Consider the following 17653-nt stretch of genomic DNA (forward strand, 5'->3'; position numbering starts at 1 on the left):
GTGTCACGCTCTGCCTGCCTTGCCTTCTTAAATTGGGCTTTTCAGTGGCTCATGCTGTCCAAAGAACTGGGGTGTCTGGATTCAGGTACAAAACATCCTTAGGCAACCTCCTCCCAGACAAGTAACCTGCTTTTAGATACCAACTCAGGGAGAAAACAAAGTGTTTCCTACCTGGAAAAGAGGGCAGGAGGGCTGCTGCTGCCGTAGCCTTGTCCAGTGCTAATTGCTGGTTGTTGAAATGAGGTGGTGCTAGTGGTTTCCTGTGGGCAAGGAAGCCATGGGACTGTGTTAAGTCATAAATATGAAGGCTGGGACTCCACATAGCATTAGACTGTAAGAGAGCCACATACCGCTTTTACTGCTTTCCTGAACTACCTTTTTCTTTTTTAGCCAAAAACTTTAAAATGAGGTTATTAACACAAATGAATACATGTTAATTGCATCCTTACGATTTTTCCCAAGAAAGTTTTTAAGTTTCCAAGCAAGCACTAACAGCATGCTTGTTTGCTCTGAGAAGAGGAGTCAGGCATGTACACGGAGGAACCGTGCTTGGAGTTCAGCAGTAGGTGGGAGACTGCGCTCAAGATGTATCCGAATCCCAGCTTGTTAACCCACGTACAAGTGCAAAATCGTTTTTGTTGTTGGAGTTTTTAAATGCAGTAGATAGGATTTATGTTTGGTGGATTTTTTTAGTTCTTTTGGGTGCTTCTTTAGTTTTACTAACTTTTTTTTTCTTTTCTCTCTCTGACTTCAGCCATTGATGGATTTCTAAAAACCGATGAAAGACAAAGGCTGGCGAAGGAGAGAAGAGAAGAAAGGGAGAAATACCTTGGTAAGATGGCAGGAGGTGTATGTATTATTTATGTATATGTGTTAATAGGCTTAGTTACTAACATGACATTTTTTCTGTTCTGAATTTTAAACATTGTGGTTCAATCTGTCCCTAGTCTTTATCGCTTATATTACTACTTTTAAATTAAATTATAAAAAATAAATTAATCTATGTCTTCTTTGATTCCCATTCGAGTATTTAATATTCTGTCGTTACAAATTGACTTTCTTCTTTGATTTATGTACTTTTGAATATAGGTTTATGTGCAAGATGCTGACTGCTAGGATTCCAACTTGTAAAAATACCAAATAAGCCTTGAATAATACGCAGGATAATATGTAAGATGATTTGGTGAAACAGCCTCAATTTTAGTCTATTAAGTCTTAGCCATATTAAGAGATCTCAGGGAGTTAAGTATGGCATAAAGCAGATACTTTTCCATAAGTTTTAAAATGGTTACTCTTTCAAGAGAACGAGAAAAAAATTTAATTCATTTCCTGAATAACATAAGATTTGATTTCAGAGTTTTTAAAATAGTTATTTTTAATCTACTAATCCCTCCAGGGAAATGTGGAGGAAATTGCAATATATATATCTTATATATATAAAAATATATAATCAATGTCTAAAAACATGTATATAAGGGGTGTGTGTGTATACACAGTTAATTTCATTTTTATATATGAATGAAATTAACTGTTCAACATTGTTTTGGACTTTCTATATATACATATATATATATAAAATGTTAAACAGTTAACTTCTTTTTTCCTCGTTATAATAACAAGAAAGACCAGTAGCACTGTTCCTTAAAGTTACCTGACAATACCTATCAGGAGGAATTGTCAGTGGTTTATGATTTTGTAAAATTTAGGCTAGGCATATATTTTGATGAAATGTCAGCTGAAACAGTATGGACACCAGTGAAAAGAATCATGGGAAACACTTTTTTTTTCTTGCAATAAATAAACAAACTGTAGACCATTTCTTGACAAAACCTGAGGCTTGAGACCAGTGACTTGACATTTTTTAGTACCATGGGCTTGGTAAGCAATATTCCTTTTGATACTTCTGTGAAAATCTGCTGGTGTTTAGTACTTAACCTCCCCAGAGGTTCTGTCCATATGGGGCATGCCCCAGCCTGAGTTGTAGCTTACATCTTTTCCAGGTATACTCAGTCCAGACTATCTCTTCTGTCCTCTTGATTATCCCTTCTCTGGTTCCTGAGAAAGTGACACAATGAGTAGATTGGAAAGAACTTGGATTAAAAAGCAGAAGAGGAGATGAGAGGGAAACTGAAAGCTGGAGAATCTGGGAGTGGTTGGCCAAGGGGATTTGGAAGGTGTTGGCTGCAGTTCTTGTCTCCAAACATCACATGTGCCTTCTGAAAACATACTTTTTTAGGGTTAAGACCATTTCTAGAATGGGGAGCTCTGGGTTTTGGTCACAGTTTCTGTGGCAGATTTCTTTTAGAAGTTCAGAAAAAAGCAGCAAGTTCCCCAGAAGGATATATCTTTATGCAGCCAGCAGGTACTTTGCAGCAATATAGAATAACTTTTTCACCAAAGCCAATACTCATTAATCAGTGGTTTAATATCCCTAAATTAAGAAACAAGAATTGTATGTGTGACCATGACGACAGGATGGTTTGCTTCTCCGTCCAAAATCAGTCCCAGGTTTCACCTACTTACTCAGAAGGTAATCTTAGCACAGTCTCTGGACACCTCACTTTATTTTTGTTTTTTATCAACTCCAGCATGCTGTTTTCACCTGCTCTACCTGACATGGCTAGTAGTCGTTAACAATTAGTGACCAGTCACTTGTCTCCCGCTGTCTCTGAGATAACTCTCTGTTGACAAGTCTGATTCTTCATATGTACAAGCCCAGGCTTGCCTGCAGCACTGACGCCCCTCTCATACTGCTCTGTCCTGGGGCGGGGGAAATAGTGAATTCTCATAAGGCAGGAAGGGAAAACAACATCAACTGTATTTCTAACCAAGAATAAGGTAGAAGGCGTTCTGTAAAGCAGGTTGGATGTGAGGAAGAAATATTTTAGGGGGATCCAGTATTCAAGGGAAAGAAATGCAACTGTTGGAAAAGGGTCTGGTGTTGGAGGGACTCTGGCTTTAAACCAAGGGCTTGAGGGTGGCATGGGGGTAAGAGTGACTGAAGGTCAAGGCTGTGGTTAAAAAGCCTGGGGGCAGGAGCTAAGGGAAAAAGGCTGATCTGAGAAGAGGGAATTGAGATGGCTGGGCAAGAGCCCAGGACTGAAGGGAAGATACTGAGAGAGAGTTAGAAGGACGAAAATTTGCTGTACAAGGAAACAGCAGACTGAGGCTGAATAGGTGAGCATGATGAAGGACGAGCTCTTGTATAAACAGTGTTAATTCTGGCTTTCCCTAACTTTCAAGTTCTTAGGCTGGCAACTGTGAGAATGTTCCTTCTTTGATATCAGCTGTATGTGTCTTGGTATGTGACATTACAGGCTTGCGTGTATGTAGGCATGCTTACTGAACTCCTCTCTCCTGACTTATTATGGAATACACTTGCATGAGAAGTGGATTTTTCCTCATGATTTGTCATGTTAACTTCTGCTACTTGTTCTCCTATGTAAACCTGAAGCAACAGTCCTGTATGTAATGTTGCAGTCTGAATTTCTGTAACAAGAAGCTAACGTCTAAAGAAGAACATTATGACTCCAGTTGGGTAAACTCTCAATAATGGAAGTAATTTTTTTTTTTTCATGCAAAGAGGCAGAAGTGGATAATGATGTAGCACCCAATTATGAACAGAATGGTGTATTTTCAAAGCTTCGTAGAAAAATTAACATGTGATGTTTTCATGTATTTATTTTGAAGGCAGCCCCATAATGAGAAGAACAGTTTTAAAGAAATTCCAAGGACTTTTGCTTCAACGTATATAACTGATTCACTTTAAAACCTACTAGGAACATTTCTTATGTCTGAAATAAGAATTTGGCTTTAAGCTACAGAAGGATTTGAAACGTAAACCAAAAAGTGTGGTTAATTATTCTGTACACTGTTTTTATGTAGATAAGGGGCACAAATTGTCACCTTGTGTACAAAGGGCTTCCCTATTTACTTATTGAGCAAATCACTTAGATTTACTTATCATTCCAGCACTTGTGTGCACTTTATTTTTTATCTCAGTGGACTAAAACCCTGTGTACTTGTTTTTGTTTTACTCTATTATGTCATGTTATCAAGTAATTTTGAAGCAGGAGAAAATTTGCATAAAGTGAAATGCACCTTTTCCTCTGCCTAAGCTGCTAGGGAACAGCAGATACTGGAGAAGGAGAGAAGAGCAAAACTTCAATATGAAAAGCAAATGGAGGAGCGATGGAGAAGACTGGAGGAACAGAGGCAGAGAGAGGAGCAGAAGAGAGCAGCTGTTGAAGAAAAACGGAGACAAAAGCTTAAAGAGGAGGAGGTAAGTTCCACTGGGAGATGTATGGCAGAGAACTCTGTATGGTATCATTAAACATAGCTGAATATTGACATGCATTAAATGTTGATTTCTTTTTTTGGCCCAGAGACGCGTGGGCATTACTTTGGGAACTGCAACCACACATCACCACCGCTATAAATACTCTACTATTGCTTGTACATCAAAAACATTTTCCAAAGCTTTTTTTGTCTCTTGATTTTTGTCTGATCTCACAGAATAGTCATCTACTTATGCTCACATGTCTGGGACTCTGACTGTCAGACGATAAAGTACCAGCTTTCCCGAAGGTAGCTTTTAAAGATGAATGTTTCCATAAAATGGCAAGATTTTTCTTACTGTTTTGTTTCCTGTCCATGAAACTGAACTAATGTTTATGAAAATGTTTTGGTTTTCCTCAGTAACATAAAATCGGAAATTCTTACTTAAAGCAGTGAAGAATCAAGGCTGGTTTAAAATTTGAGCACAGAACAGAATTAATCACATATCTTTTGAAGCATCTTCATACCCTTCCTCTTTTCTACTCTCTCCGCTGAGATCATTTAAGGTTCTTTCTTGCTCTAGTGAGTCCAATTTCTGATGCAGATCTCTGAATGCAGTGTGTGTGTGTCTCTCCGCATGACATTCTGTAGAGAACACTAGCACTGCTGCTGCAACTGATAAAGAATTAATGATTTTTGGAAAAGGGGGCAGTGGTTTAAAAAAAAAAAAAAGAACAAAGGAAGATATTTCCCTAGTTCCTAGATAAAAAGGCTCTAGAAATTTGCAGTTACTAACCTTCCTTTTTTTCTGCCCCCCATCTTTTGATCAAAATATCTTTGCAAAAGAGGCAAAACACTTGTGCATGGCATCAGAATAACATACTGCTGTCCATTAAAGTGAAAAATGAAACAACACAAGAATTTCAATCTGAAGAGAAGATTATATCCTGCCATTCCTCTTTCAGCTGTAACATATACTGATTGTGGCTTCTGCATAATAGCTGAGAATTCATTTCAAAATATTTTGTCATGTGGTTTGTTTCATATTTTGGTAAGAAAACTGGCAAAAACTGAAACAAAGGGCAGGAGGTCTCTCTCCTTCTGTGTTAACATCATTGCCCTGATGTGCTCCTTCCCCAGTATTTCCTGGTGTAATAACCTTTTGCAGCTAAGCAAAATTGATCCTCGTTATGGAGGTTGTAAGGGAAAGTGGCAAGCACAAAAACTTCCAAAAGCCTTTCCTCAAAATTTACACCTGAGGGGGGCAGGGAGGCAGAGAGGTGTAGGAAGAGAGAGCAACTGCCCGTTTTCCCTGCCTGCATGGTTTGCCTGTGCTGGGGAAATAAGACAGACATAAGTTGTTGTCAGAAATAAGAGAGGCTGTGCCAGGTCAGACCCGAAGGGTCTGTTCGGTGGGGACCTCATCTTCTGTAGTGGCCTCCTGCGCTTGCCCAGAGACAGACGTAAGAGGCTGAGCACACAGTGATGTTTCTCCCAGGCATCAGCAAGCCTTTTATAGCTCCCCAACATCCCGTAAATGGGATGAGAGGCTTCTCTAATGGCGAGAGAAAGGCTGCCTCCAAGTGTTTGGTCATGATAAGAATACCACTCCTAGCTCTGAGCTAGATCCTTCATGCTTAACCTGTCCAAAGCCCTTTAGGAGCCAAGGCAGGCCCAGGCCTGGGTCCTTTTTCTTTGCTTTTCTCCCTCCCCCTTCCTCCAGGTTGAGGAACCCGAGAGAAGGCTATGTGGGCAGGAGGGCAGGAGAGGATGCTTGTTTGTTTGGGGATGGATTAGACCTGGTGGGAGGAGCCTCTGAAGGAGGGGAGGGTACATAGGGGAATAATCTGTAGAACAGGGGAGTATGAGGGAAGAAGGAAATTGGGTAAAGGAGACACCACCACCTCCTGGCTTCCCTTTGTGTTTACTTGTCATTCTGTCATTTGTCAAATTCCACTTGAATTCTGCTAAAGGATCTGCCAAATCTGCCCCCCCGCCCCTTCACCCTCCAGCTCTTCCAGTAAGCCCCTGAAACCCCATATGTGTAGTAGCAGTGGAGGTCTGAGAAAGGATGGTGATAAAGCTGCAGCCCCTTGGGCATTGCATGTTACTCACTGCTCATGAGTCACTCTGGACATTGGAGGCCACCTTTACTGGAAGAGCTTTGAACCAGTATTTCCCACACCTGGGGGTGGGGGGTGCCCACTGTCCAGTGAACCAGTATACTGCAGCATGTCCTCAGTTTTTCCTTTTAACACTGGTTTACACTGCATGGGGACTGGAGCACCCATTTTACCTGCTTATTAGGTGTCTTCGGTGCCATGTAGAGAGATTTTCTTACTTGCTCTCTGCCTCACTGGTTGCCCTTTTATATCTTCCTTAAGTCTCTTTTCCTTGCTTTTTAACGCAGCAGAAGGCAGTGCGTATTTGTGATAGGACCAGGTTATGTAAATCTCTCTCTAGAAAATATTGTTGTTGCATCTGTAAGAGTTTCAGAGATGAATGGCTCTTAACAAACTGTGGGGACCTGTTGGCTTCTTACATCAGAGCATCCTCTGCTTGGCTGTTTTGCATGCAAAGGACTTCTCAAAGAGGAGTTGGCTAAAGCTTGATTTATTTTGCTTACTTTTCCCCCTCTGTAGTGCCAGATTAGAGATGGTGGTTTTAATGTTTGTGTTGATGGGAATAGAGGTGTTCTGGCAAAGTTCTCTGGGGCAGCTGGAGCTTGTTGCAGAGCACAGTGGAAGTGTGTCCAATTCCTCAGACAGGAACCAAATAAATGTTTCTGAAAATCATCCTGTCTATATTGACTGCACTTTTCTTATCTGTAGAGGTCTTCAGTAGCACTGCTGTTCCCTCCGTATTACTTTTAAAGCTGCCAACTTCCTTTAGTAAAAGCAGGCCCTGAGCCTTGAGGAAAGAAGCTTGTTGTTCAACAGAAGCTATTGAAGAGTTGCTTTTAATAGTAAGTAGCCAGTGGCTTTGGGACTGGATAAAAGCAAAGCTAGTCCTCATTTAGCTAAAATGTTTTTTTCTCTTTCCCTATCTTGAACTTCCATGTGACTCGGAAATGTCTAGTTGTACACAGGGTATTGGGAAGTCTCTGTAGAAGCTGTGTTCTTCCACTTCTATTCCATAAGACAATATAAACATCACTTGTAAGGGCCATGTCAAGGATGCTAGTGTGAATAAGAGCAATAACATCCATCTAGTCAAAGATTCATTTTTAATAAAGCCATTAGATTATTATGTTGTAATTGAAAGTTAATTGCTTTTTGAATTATAACATACAGAAATAATAACTGCTTTCCAAACATCTTTTAGCAGCTCATATACTGAGTGGTATTCAGCTGCAAAAGTAATACAAAAATTCTGCTACATTTTGAGATTGCTATGCAAGCAGTCTCTCAATTGTGCGGTGGACATGAGGAGGAGTATAGTACTCACTATGACACTGACCATCCCCTGCTCCCCCTCTTGCCATTAATTGCTTCTGCCACGTACCTTAACACAGAGCCTTCATTTGTCCCATGTTGTTCTTTGATGCACAGACCCTTAATAAATTTGCCCTTTCTACACACCCGTAATTGTAATTGGTTGAGAGTAGAAATTAATTCTGTTCAGAAGGGTGGTTAAATTTAAAAATACTGCATTGCTTTTTAATGCATTCTTTGTATAGAAAATAACAGAACTTTTTTGTTGCTATGAAGAAGACCTACTCAAAAGGTGAAGCCAACTGATAGTATCAGGAAATGGTGAGCTACTTACAGTGCTGATGAACACACATAAAGTGAAGAGGAAGAGGGGGTTTTGGGGCTCTTTTAGATGTTTGTCTTGTAGGTATAAGGCAGATTGGTTTAGAATTGTTCTCACAGATTATTTTAAGTCATAATAATTGTAAAATGAATGTTTTCCTCATTTTCACATCTGTGTTGTTGTTTTACATTATAAAAAAAAAGGAAAGTGCTTCAGTCAAGTTACTTGTGTTCTCACTGTTGGCTTGTGGGTTTGTTTGGTTTTGGTTTGTTTTTTGCTTGTTTTAGTTCAGACAGTGCAAATGTTTGTTCTGTTGCTTAGTTTGAGGAAAACCTGGATGAGTAACTATGGATTTTGGAAAGTAACATGTATATCTTAGATACTAGCAGTAGATGTCTCTCTTTTTATGATTTTACTTATTCTTAATTTAACCTACGTGCAAAGCTTGTACATTATACTTTTTTGTGGAAGCTCACTTTATCTTTAGTGCAGAGATTATTTCCTCTATCTATCGCTGTTAGAGTTCCCAAATGAGGATCGCATGGATAGTTTGATATGTCTTTTAAGAAGGTACTTCATCTATAACAGAGGAAGGATTTTTTGCTCATTGTTTGCTGATGGAGTGCTTTGTCTTGTTGTTTAGTTTTTGTCACAGTCCAAATTATTAATGTATGAGTTGCTTATGCTATACTTCCATGTGTCTTATTGTTTTCTTTTGGCTTTTTAGTTTTGTGATAACTTAAAATGTTTTTTTAAATAACTGTCCTTTCTTTGTGAAAAACGGCCTTCATATTGTTCTTAATCTAAGCTATATCTGCAGGGTTTCATGCGGTTTAATAATTATGTTCTATAGTGCTTTAATGAAAGGCTCTTTGGAAATGAATGATCCTCTCCACATCATGTAATTGAAGATTTCAACCCCAGATTGTAGGTAGCATGGACTTTCAAATATGTATGAAAAATCATTTAATTTATTTAATCTATTTCATTATGCATTTTATTCTTAAAACAGTGCTTTCGTAGTAGGTGGTATAAGTGTATTCTGTGGTTTGCAAATTAAAGAATATTGCTGGTCCTTGCTCCAAGCAGCATTAAAAAAAAAACAACAAAACCAAACATAAATCACCCAGATAATTGAAACTTGACTGCTTTCATCTTATCTTTTTTGATTAATATATAACGATATTCATTAGATACAAAAAGTTAGTTTCTGTATAAGTGTATGCTTTAATGGGAGGGTCATTTTCATTTGTGAAGAGTGTGGGTAGAAAGGTAAACTGGGGCAAGATGCAGAGTAGAAGAAAGGAATTAAAAGAAGCAGACTTGCAGAGAAGAACTGGTATTGCAATAGGAGGTGAGGTTTGGAAACACTAGTACAGAAAAGGGACTCAAACAGAATTAAGTTAACGTTGGGAGGTGGGAATTTAAAGGCAAAAAATGTGAACTTGAACGCAAAGCCAGCACACCCAGGTTTTAAATAGGGAAGTTGCATCATCAAGTAGTAAGAGAAGAAAGAAAGATTGTAGCAAAGTAAATCAGAGGATCGTGACTTTGGATTCCAGAGACTGGAAGATTGCTTTCTTTTCACGCCCGAAGTACAGACAAGAAGTGACAAAACTGCAGGGTTTTTCTGTGCTGTTGCAGGAGAGGCTGTGCTTGAGTTTTGCGATGCTTCATGCATTTGCTCTGTAGGGAGAAAAAGGAGGAGGAAAGGCAAAGCGAGCATTTGCGTGCCTGCCTGGACACTGATGGCACTGACTAGACAGAAGGGGGAGGAATGGCGGGGGGGTGGGGTGGATAAGCAGCTGCCTGCTCTCTGTGGTCTTTGAATGATGTTACCTAATAGACCGTGAGGCAAAGACATAGAAGGGAGACAGAACTGAAGTGAGAGCTCAAAACACATGACCAGAAGATCATCTTCCTTGAGATGGCAGGAGAAATTGTAACAGCAGGGTGGGTCACCTGGCCGAAAGGTAAGAGGGACAGGAGAGATGAGAATGATAGAAAGGGTATGTGAGAGTTGCCTTATTTCACTTGTTTTATGGAGGGTAATATAATGGAATTCTTAATTTTATTGTGATACATTTGTACCATAAAGAGAGCTTAAAGACAAAAGGTAGTGGCTTGCTGTTGAAATTGATGGATAGTTGGTAGCAGGGTTGGATGAGGTGGAAAAAATGAGGTCAGAAATAAATTACTGGAAGTCATGGTAGTAGAAGAGACTCTTCAAAGACATGGAAGAGACAAAAGTATGTTGCAGACAACCAGAAGATGATGAGAGGGTATCTGGCATTGTAGAAAGCCAGTGACCATAGACAGACCCCCAGGCAGGTAGCACGAAGTTTACAGGTACGTGCATAAAAGTTCAAGGCATGGTAGTTACTGGAGGTGCCTGATGTTAGGGTCTGATCTGCTGAAGGAGCTCTATCAGAAACAATAGGCTCAATCAACACCAGTGCAGAGACTGAAGGAGACATGCTTGAACAAAGACTGAAATTTTGTGGTGAAATATCTCAGGGAAGGGGAATAGGAAACCTAGACCAAAGTCATGAATCAGTGAGAGAAAGTAATCTGCCCAAGAGATGCAGGAGAGGTTTTCGGCACAGCTGATATAAGCTACCAAAGGTATTGCAGGAAGAGCAGGGGATTGATAGAAATTGACGGGGCTATGATGTTAGCATAGAAACCTGCCAAATCAAGAGTTTGAAGTGGCTAGATTAGGAGTTTTATACTAGACCAGAAGGACGTAGCAAAGGTAGTAAGTAATAGGACCAAAAATACTAATAGGAACAAAGGGCTAAAAACTGTTGGAGCAGGAGTTGGAGGCAGCAAGAGTAGACTCATATTTCACAGCAGGGGTTGAGCTGCTGAAACGTGAGGGTGCAAGAAGTTGACAGATGCGAATGAGGTACTGGGAGGATGAAAGGAAGAGGGTGGTAGGTGATGGAATGGTGGGTGGGGAAGAACCAGGTTTTATCTGCTTGAAAGGAGGGAAAGAAAAGGTACAGAGATCATTGCCACAACAGTAAACCACTGAAAACCTAGCAGAGGGAGGAGGTGGGAACAAAACTGAGTGGAAGTCTTTGAGTGAGAGTTAGGAGGTGGTGGACAGGGAATAAGGCGACCATATGTAGCTGTAAGTTAAAGGTAGAGCAGGATTTGGGGAGGGAAATTTATCTCCTTGTTCTTCCCCATCTGAAAATCCTAACTCATCAAGCCATGGAGAAGAACACGGGGGTGGAGAGAAAAAAAAATAATCTCAGAACAGCAGAATCTGGGCATGTACTAAAAAAATACACAGGGGAAAAAAAATCAGAAGCTCTTAAATGCCTAGACTGTAAAGAACATAGTGGAAGAAAGAAGGGAGGTTTTGTAAAAATAAATAAATAAATTGGGCATCCTGCAAAGTAACCTACTTTGGGTTTGAAGTGATCATTTATCTGCGTGGCTAGGAGGAGCCACTGGCATTGCAGCAATTTAGCTGTGCTCAGAAAGGGATGGAAAAAAAAATCCTGAGGTCTGCATAGACAAGAAGGAGTTAATGCTTGTCGAGCATTATTCTTATACAAATTAAGTCCAGAGCACGGCAGCAGCCTCACCAGCAGGAGCAGATGCTAGGCAGTGATGCAACCTGTGTTATTTACTTAGGCCTCTGTAGTGACCTCAGTGGCTTGCAGACAAAGGATACACATATCTGGAGGTAGGTAGCATGCTGATACCTTCTTTATTCAGTCCTTTTTCTTTTACTGCAAACAAGCTCCTGTAATCATTTTGCGTGGAGCAACAGGGGAACTGTGCGTTTTTAGCATGATTTCAGAAGGAGGAAAAAAAAAACCAAACTCCAAAGAAGCGATTCAGATTTGGTTTCTGGTTTTGTACCAATATAACCAGGAACGTTTAGAAGCCATGATGCGTCGGTCCCTTGAACGCAGCCAGCAGCTGGAACAGAAGCAGAAGCGATGGTCGTGGGGAGGAGCACTGGCTGCAGGCTCAGGAGGGAGAGATGGTAAGTGAAACAGGCTGCCTGCATTGCAGATCTTGAAGTGCAAAATGCATGAGGTTGTGCAGATAGTAAGGATGATGTATTTTATAGTTAGGGTGGTAGTGTAGGGGCTACTGCCTTGGGGCGTGAATAAATGTTTTGTAATTGCTTGCCAAGCTTCCTCTCTCTAATACCTTCTGGGGAGAAAGGTCACTCCTAACTTTAGGAATGCAGATCATTTTAATAGAGTAACCAGAATCTGTTGGGAGGATGCTAAATGCTGAAATTAAAATTTATGCTCTCTCTTCCTTATTCTCTTCCCCCGCATTGTCTTCCCACGCACACAGTTAGCAAATTTAATATTCTCCAAAGGACTGAGTGCTGTCTGAGCCTTGCAAAAGATGATCTGTTTTTGTTTGGTACTTCTAAAAACCTGATGGGAATTTCTAGATGACTATGCAGCATGTGCAGTTTAAAATAGTTTGGGTTTTTTCCCCACATACTTTTTGTTGCTGCTGGTTTTGATTTGGCTTCAGAACAAATTCTTTTTATTACATAATCAGCCATGTACCACTTTTATATTTCAAAAAGATGCATGTTTTCTGTTTTAAATCATGTAATTTATTTAAATTTGCCAGGTTTGAATAAACTGTTGTTATGGGGAAACATATCTGTGTTTGGGTCATGATGAAATAGGCAGTTACTCTCTTTCAAAAAGTGTAAATAACTCTAAAAAGGCAAACTGTTTCACATCATAGTTTACACGATGTGCCATCAAAAAAGCCAGGAAATTAAATCTATATGATAATAAAAGAAGTCTTTTATACTTTGATAAAGAAACCGGTTTATCTTTGTAATGCAGTTTATGCTTAATTCCACCTCCTTTAATTTATTCAGTAATTTCTTTCACCTCTTTTTGCTCTGATTTCTCTGCTGTGTAGGTGAATCAGAAAATACCCCACCCCCTGTTCTAGGTTTAGCTGCCAACACCCTTACTCCAGACCCTGTGACCTCTACTGCTCCTGCTGATTCCTTCAATGGTATTTCAGAGAATCACAGTACCATCGTGTCTCGTTTATAACTGTTCTAATCACTGTAATCCATCCACTGATCTTGTCCTTCCTAACCACTGTTTTCTTATTATTTCAGTCTGGTACTCTACAGCATTATCTTCAGTGATGTGGACCAAATGTCTTTTTAATTTCCTTTTAATTTTGCCATAGTGGAGCAGTGCATGCCTCACATTCCAGCACAGTAGAGGCATTTCATGGTTTTCTCACGAACTGTAGACTTCTACCGCTCAGATTCTCATCTCTGTTAATTCTGTGGGCACTCTGTGTTTGTGTGTGTGTGTAAATATAATTACGCATCTATTTGACAGTTCTAATGGACATGCGCAGGTGCAGATGCTGTTTAAGAAAAATAAAATTCAGTTGCACAGTAAGAGCAAATGTGTTACAGAGATGGTGTTTCATCAAAACAGTCCTCTTTTTCCATCTCAAGGGCCTTTTTCTGCATTATTTTAAGAACAACAAATTTGGTATAAACAGTCATGCTATGTTATCAGCCTCCTGAAGTGGATTTTGGCCAAGCTGGTATTTGTAACAAACTCAAGTAGTTGACTTTGTTTAGGCAATCGTGTTTTGTTTTCTTTTATGTTGTTCAGTTCCCTTTTTTTTTTTAATTACTATTCTCATAAAAGGGTTGTGAAGTAGATGAGTCCACCCAAATTAAAAAAGGATTGCATATAGGATTTCTAATTTTGATTGCAAAGGTACTTGGCATTTTGAAAGTGTACCATAGCCTTTTTAGTGCTTTTAAGGAGGAGCTAGGCTTGGCTATCATTCCTGCAGAATGCACAGTAAATCTCTTAGGACTGTTATTTCTGTGCAAACAGATTCAAAATTTTGTACTAATTGTTACTCATGTACAAAGAGATGTGGATGTGCAACAGATGTTTTGCAGCGTACCGGCATTGTACCTGCTTTTTTAAAAAAGCAAACGAAGACAATTATGTTGTTTACTGTAGTAGATGGAGGCAAATCTTGCAGAACCTACTGGGGCAACGTTTTGATGGATGTAATAAGGAATGCAGTAACTTAAGGGCTGCAGAATTAGGGTCAGATATATGTCTCTAGTTGAAAATATTATTGGTTTTGACAGAAATAAAACTTAAATTTAAGGGACAAAGCATCTGTGCTTTTACCTTCTGAGCATCATGCAATGATCATCATATACTAGTACTCTGTAGTAATACTTGAATGACATTTTTCTGTCATTCAGTTGAATAAATGGCAAGGTAGGAAATAGGTATTATGCTCAAACAGACTTTGTCAAACAGTATTTCAGAAGAAAAATTAAAGCACTTGGGGTAGTACCAAAAAGCACCTTTCTTTTTATATATATATTCTCAAGCACAAAAAGATAAAGCCAAATGGCTGTTGCCAGATGAGACATTAAAACAGTGAGTTGTCATTGTGCGAATGCACAAATGTTGGTTATTTAATTTTCATATTAGAATTGCACCCAAGGTCTACTCCAGCTCTTCCAGACTGAAAGTGGAGGGGAGGGGGAATGGAGATGAGGAGTTCAGAGTTGTGCGGTTCATTTTCTTCAGGTAACTTTCTGCTTGTGCTGGTATTGAATATCTTCTGTCAGAATGGCTTCACTCGTTCAGACCTGATATATAATGATTTGCCTGTGGCAGTATAAAAGATAGGTTGTCATAAAAGTAGAATGTTAAATTCACGAGCAGAAAAGCTGCATCCCAAAGCATGTCTTATAAAATGCTGGTCCTCCAGCAGTTGGAAAGAGCTTATCTCATGTCTTATTCAGTGATATGATCAGTGGCAAGGGCCAGGAGTACAAATGCGAGGTTAATTTGGGGAGTTTATCAACACTGTGATGTGAATACAAATATCTTCAATGCGTCTCTCTGCAGCATGTGACAAACTTTCAGCTTCTACAATGAATCTGCCAAAGCAAATGGAATCGCCAATCAGTAAGCGCCTCTCCTCCTCCACAGCGGCAATAACACATTCCCCTGACAGAGGCAAGTGAATATGCTGGTCTCCTACCAGCATAACCTCTCCTTCTGCTTAAAGCACTTCTTGTCCGTATAGCTGTGTAACTCGCTTTTGTCTGTTATTCAAAAGAACTCAAACAGCTGGGGGGATTGTAAGTTAATATAATAAAATAGTTCTGCAGCCTGTCTCAAGACTGCTGCCATGCTGGAGATCCTAGGCCAGCAACAAACGCTGTGGGTTTTTTTGCTGATTCTTTTTCAATTTTTGATACTCCAGCAAATGGAGTTGTTGTAAGTACGTGTGGCAACTGCAGCAATTTCGTATAACTGTACAGCTTGTGATCTTCTAGCCAAATAATGAAAAACAAGCAAACCAAACATGTGGCTCGACAATAGACATGGGATGTACCGTGGGCAGTACGTCCGATGAGCCACCTGGGAGACTTCAATCTGGTGACCAGAGTTGTAGAGCCCTTTAATTTGATTTGAAAACCTGATCCATCAGAGGCTCAGCAAAAGATGATCATCTTGCGGGATTAGTGGTTACTAAACACTACAGAGAGGACTGAAGGGTTCACCCCACTGTGAACTCTTTCGATTTTTTTGGGGTTGTTTTGTGTGTCTTTTTTCCTTAGTGTCCCGTCCCGTCCCCCTTTTTTTTTTAAACTCTAATGAGAAAAAAAATACCTGAAATAAGTGACAATGAAGGCTTATTTCTGGAATGAAAAGAGAAGGTAAATTTACTTTCATTTCTGAATTGCTTAATGAAAACGCTTCAGTAGCCTTGAGTTTATTATGATAAAAGGCTACATATCTATGCATGTAATAAGAACATCTATAAATATCTTTCTTACATAGTTGATGCTTGTATTTATGGAGTAGGAAGGAATGCAGGCATATTGTATAAATAAGACTTATATAATGCAGTGAGACTGCAAATTTTAAATGCAGTCCAAGTATGGTTGGCACACTAGTGAGTAGCTGTGCTGTTATACCAAATGCTTCACCTTTTCTACTGGGGAAAAAGGCAAACCTTCTTCACGCTGAGTCATGAAAGCAATCATTTTGCAGAATGGAACATACCTCTGTGTAAGAACAAAATGCAACGCGGTCTTAACCTTACTATATTTATTGTACAGGTGGGAAGATAATTTAAAATGATGGAGAAGCTAGAAACCTTCTTTTCAGAGGGAATGAATATTATCTTTAAATATTTTAAATCTCAAACACTTAAAGATTTTTTTCATTTCATTAAATCATTTCATCATTCTGTTTCAGTTATTTTAATGTAACATTATTTTATTTCTTTGCATTTTAAATTTTATTTTATTTGCTCCCATCCTTCAGCTCACCGCATGCATCTTAGTCCAATGGAAAACTTTATTGTTTCTCGACTGCTGACTCCCACACAGTCATCTTTAGCCAGAAGCAGAAGCACATTAATGCTTTCTGAGCAGTACAATAATCCAGGTAAAAATGTGAATTACTCACTCTGAAACTGTCAAGGTATGTTTTTGGTTGCATTTGAGTAGTCAAAAGAAACGAAGTACTATGAACTAAATGACAATTTACATGATAGGACAAAATCAACAATTAACTAAGTTGTTCATGATAGCAGTATTTAAAAGTGTGGAAAATCACATCATCTTGTCTGTCTTGTTCTAAATGTCTTTTTAAAAAGAATGTAGTTTAAAACATACAAACAAACAAACAAAACCCCACACAAACAAGAAAATGAATTGACAAAATCACTAAAACCTAAGCCAATGGAAAACTGAATATATTCATTTAAGAAATAGTTTTTATAGGCTAGTGTGTGACACCTCTCAGAGGCTTTATTTGATATATATTAATGTCATCCCCTTTCATACCCAAATAGTACGTGGAACAAAAATCTCAGTGCACCATTTGAGCCTTAATTATTTTTACTAGGGTTCCACTTCTTTGCTATTGAATTACTTTTTGCCTTTAACTGTGTTACTCTATGTGTATTCAGATATATATGTGTGTGTATATATACAAATATAAAATGATACTTTGAGGAAAAAACAGATATACTGATAGAAAGGTGTCAGTGTCCAGAAATTATTGATCTTTAAGAAACTAAAAATTAGGGATGATAGTTACTATTCCTATCTGTAAATGGCAGTCTAATAAAACTCTTATTTTGCAAACATCCATAAAACTGATGTTTCCAGTCCTGCTAATACTTAGGCAAGTGCCTGACTTCCAGAGTAGTTCCTGCTTATAAAGCTATACCTAGTTGTAGTGTTTGCTGAAACAAGGACAAAAGTTTAACAGGTTTTTTTTACTTTTATTAAAAGCAAACCCCACACCCAAATGCCTGGCTGCAAAAGGAAACTTTTTTTTTTTTTTCAAGATAAAACTGATTAGACAGTATAAGGCTGATCGTTTTTATGATTAGTATTTTTATATGGCATGGTTGAAACAGGCTCAGGTCCTGCATCTGTGTTTTTAATACAAAGCTATATAAAAATTGAGTAAGCCTACTTTCCTTTGTGCGTTACTTTGTTGCAGTGCATAGGGACATTGGTATTGAATGACTCTGAAATTCCTTCCCTTGTTTCTACATCAAAAGCAGCGTCTGTTGG

The 17653-nt window shown here is 39.0% G+C and overlaps 1 protein-coding gene across 1 annotated transcript in view; it reads left to right on the forward strand.

Annotated features, from left to right (window-relative positions):
* MAP7D2 (MAP7 domain containing 2) overlaps positions 1–17653 on the forward strand; it is a gene marked incomplete at both ends in the record, with an annotated part of 88413 nt that overhangs the window by 51993 nt on the left and 18767 nt on the right. Inside the window, 6 exons of the mRNA XM_082482540.1 lie at positions 755–832; positions 4119–4282; positions 11926–12040; positions 12958–13056; positions 14958–15068; positions 16389–16511. Of these exons, the coding sequence (XP_082338666.1) occupies positions 755–832; positions 4119–4282; positions 11926–12040; positions 12958–13056; positions 14958–15068; positions 16389–16511 (690 nt within the window). The remainder of the gene's footprint in view (positions 1–754; positions 833–4118; positions 4283–11925; positions 12041–12957; positions 13057–14957; positions 15069–16388; positions 16512–17653) is intronic.

The sequence above is a fragment of the Vanellus vanellus genome, assembly GCF_965231255.1.
Source record: "Vanellus vanellus genome assembly, chromosome: 1".
Classification (NCBI taxonomy): Eukaryota; Metazoa; Chordata; class Aves; order Charadriiformes; family Charadriidae; genus Vanellus; species Vanellus vanellus.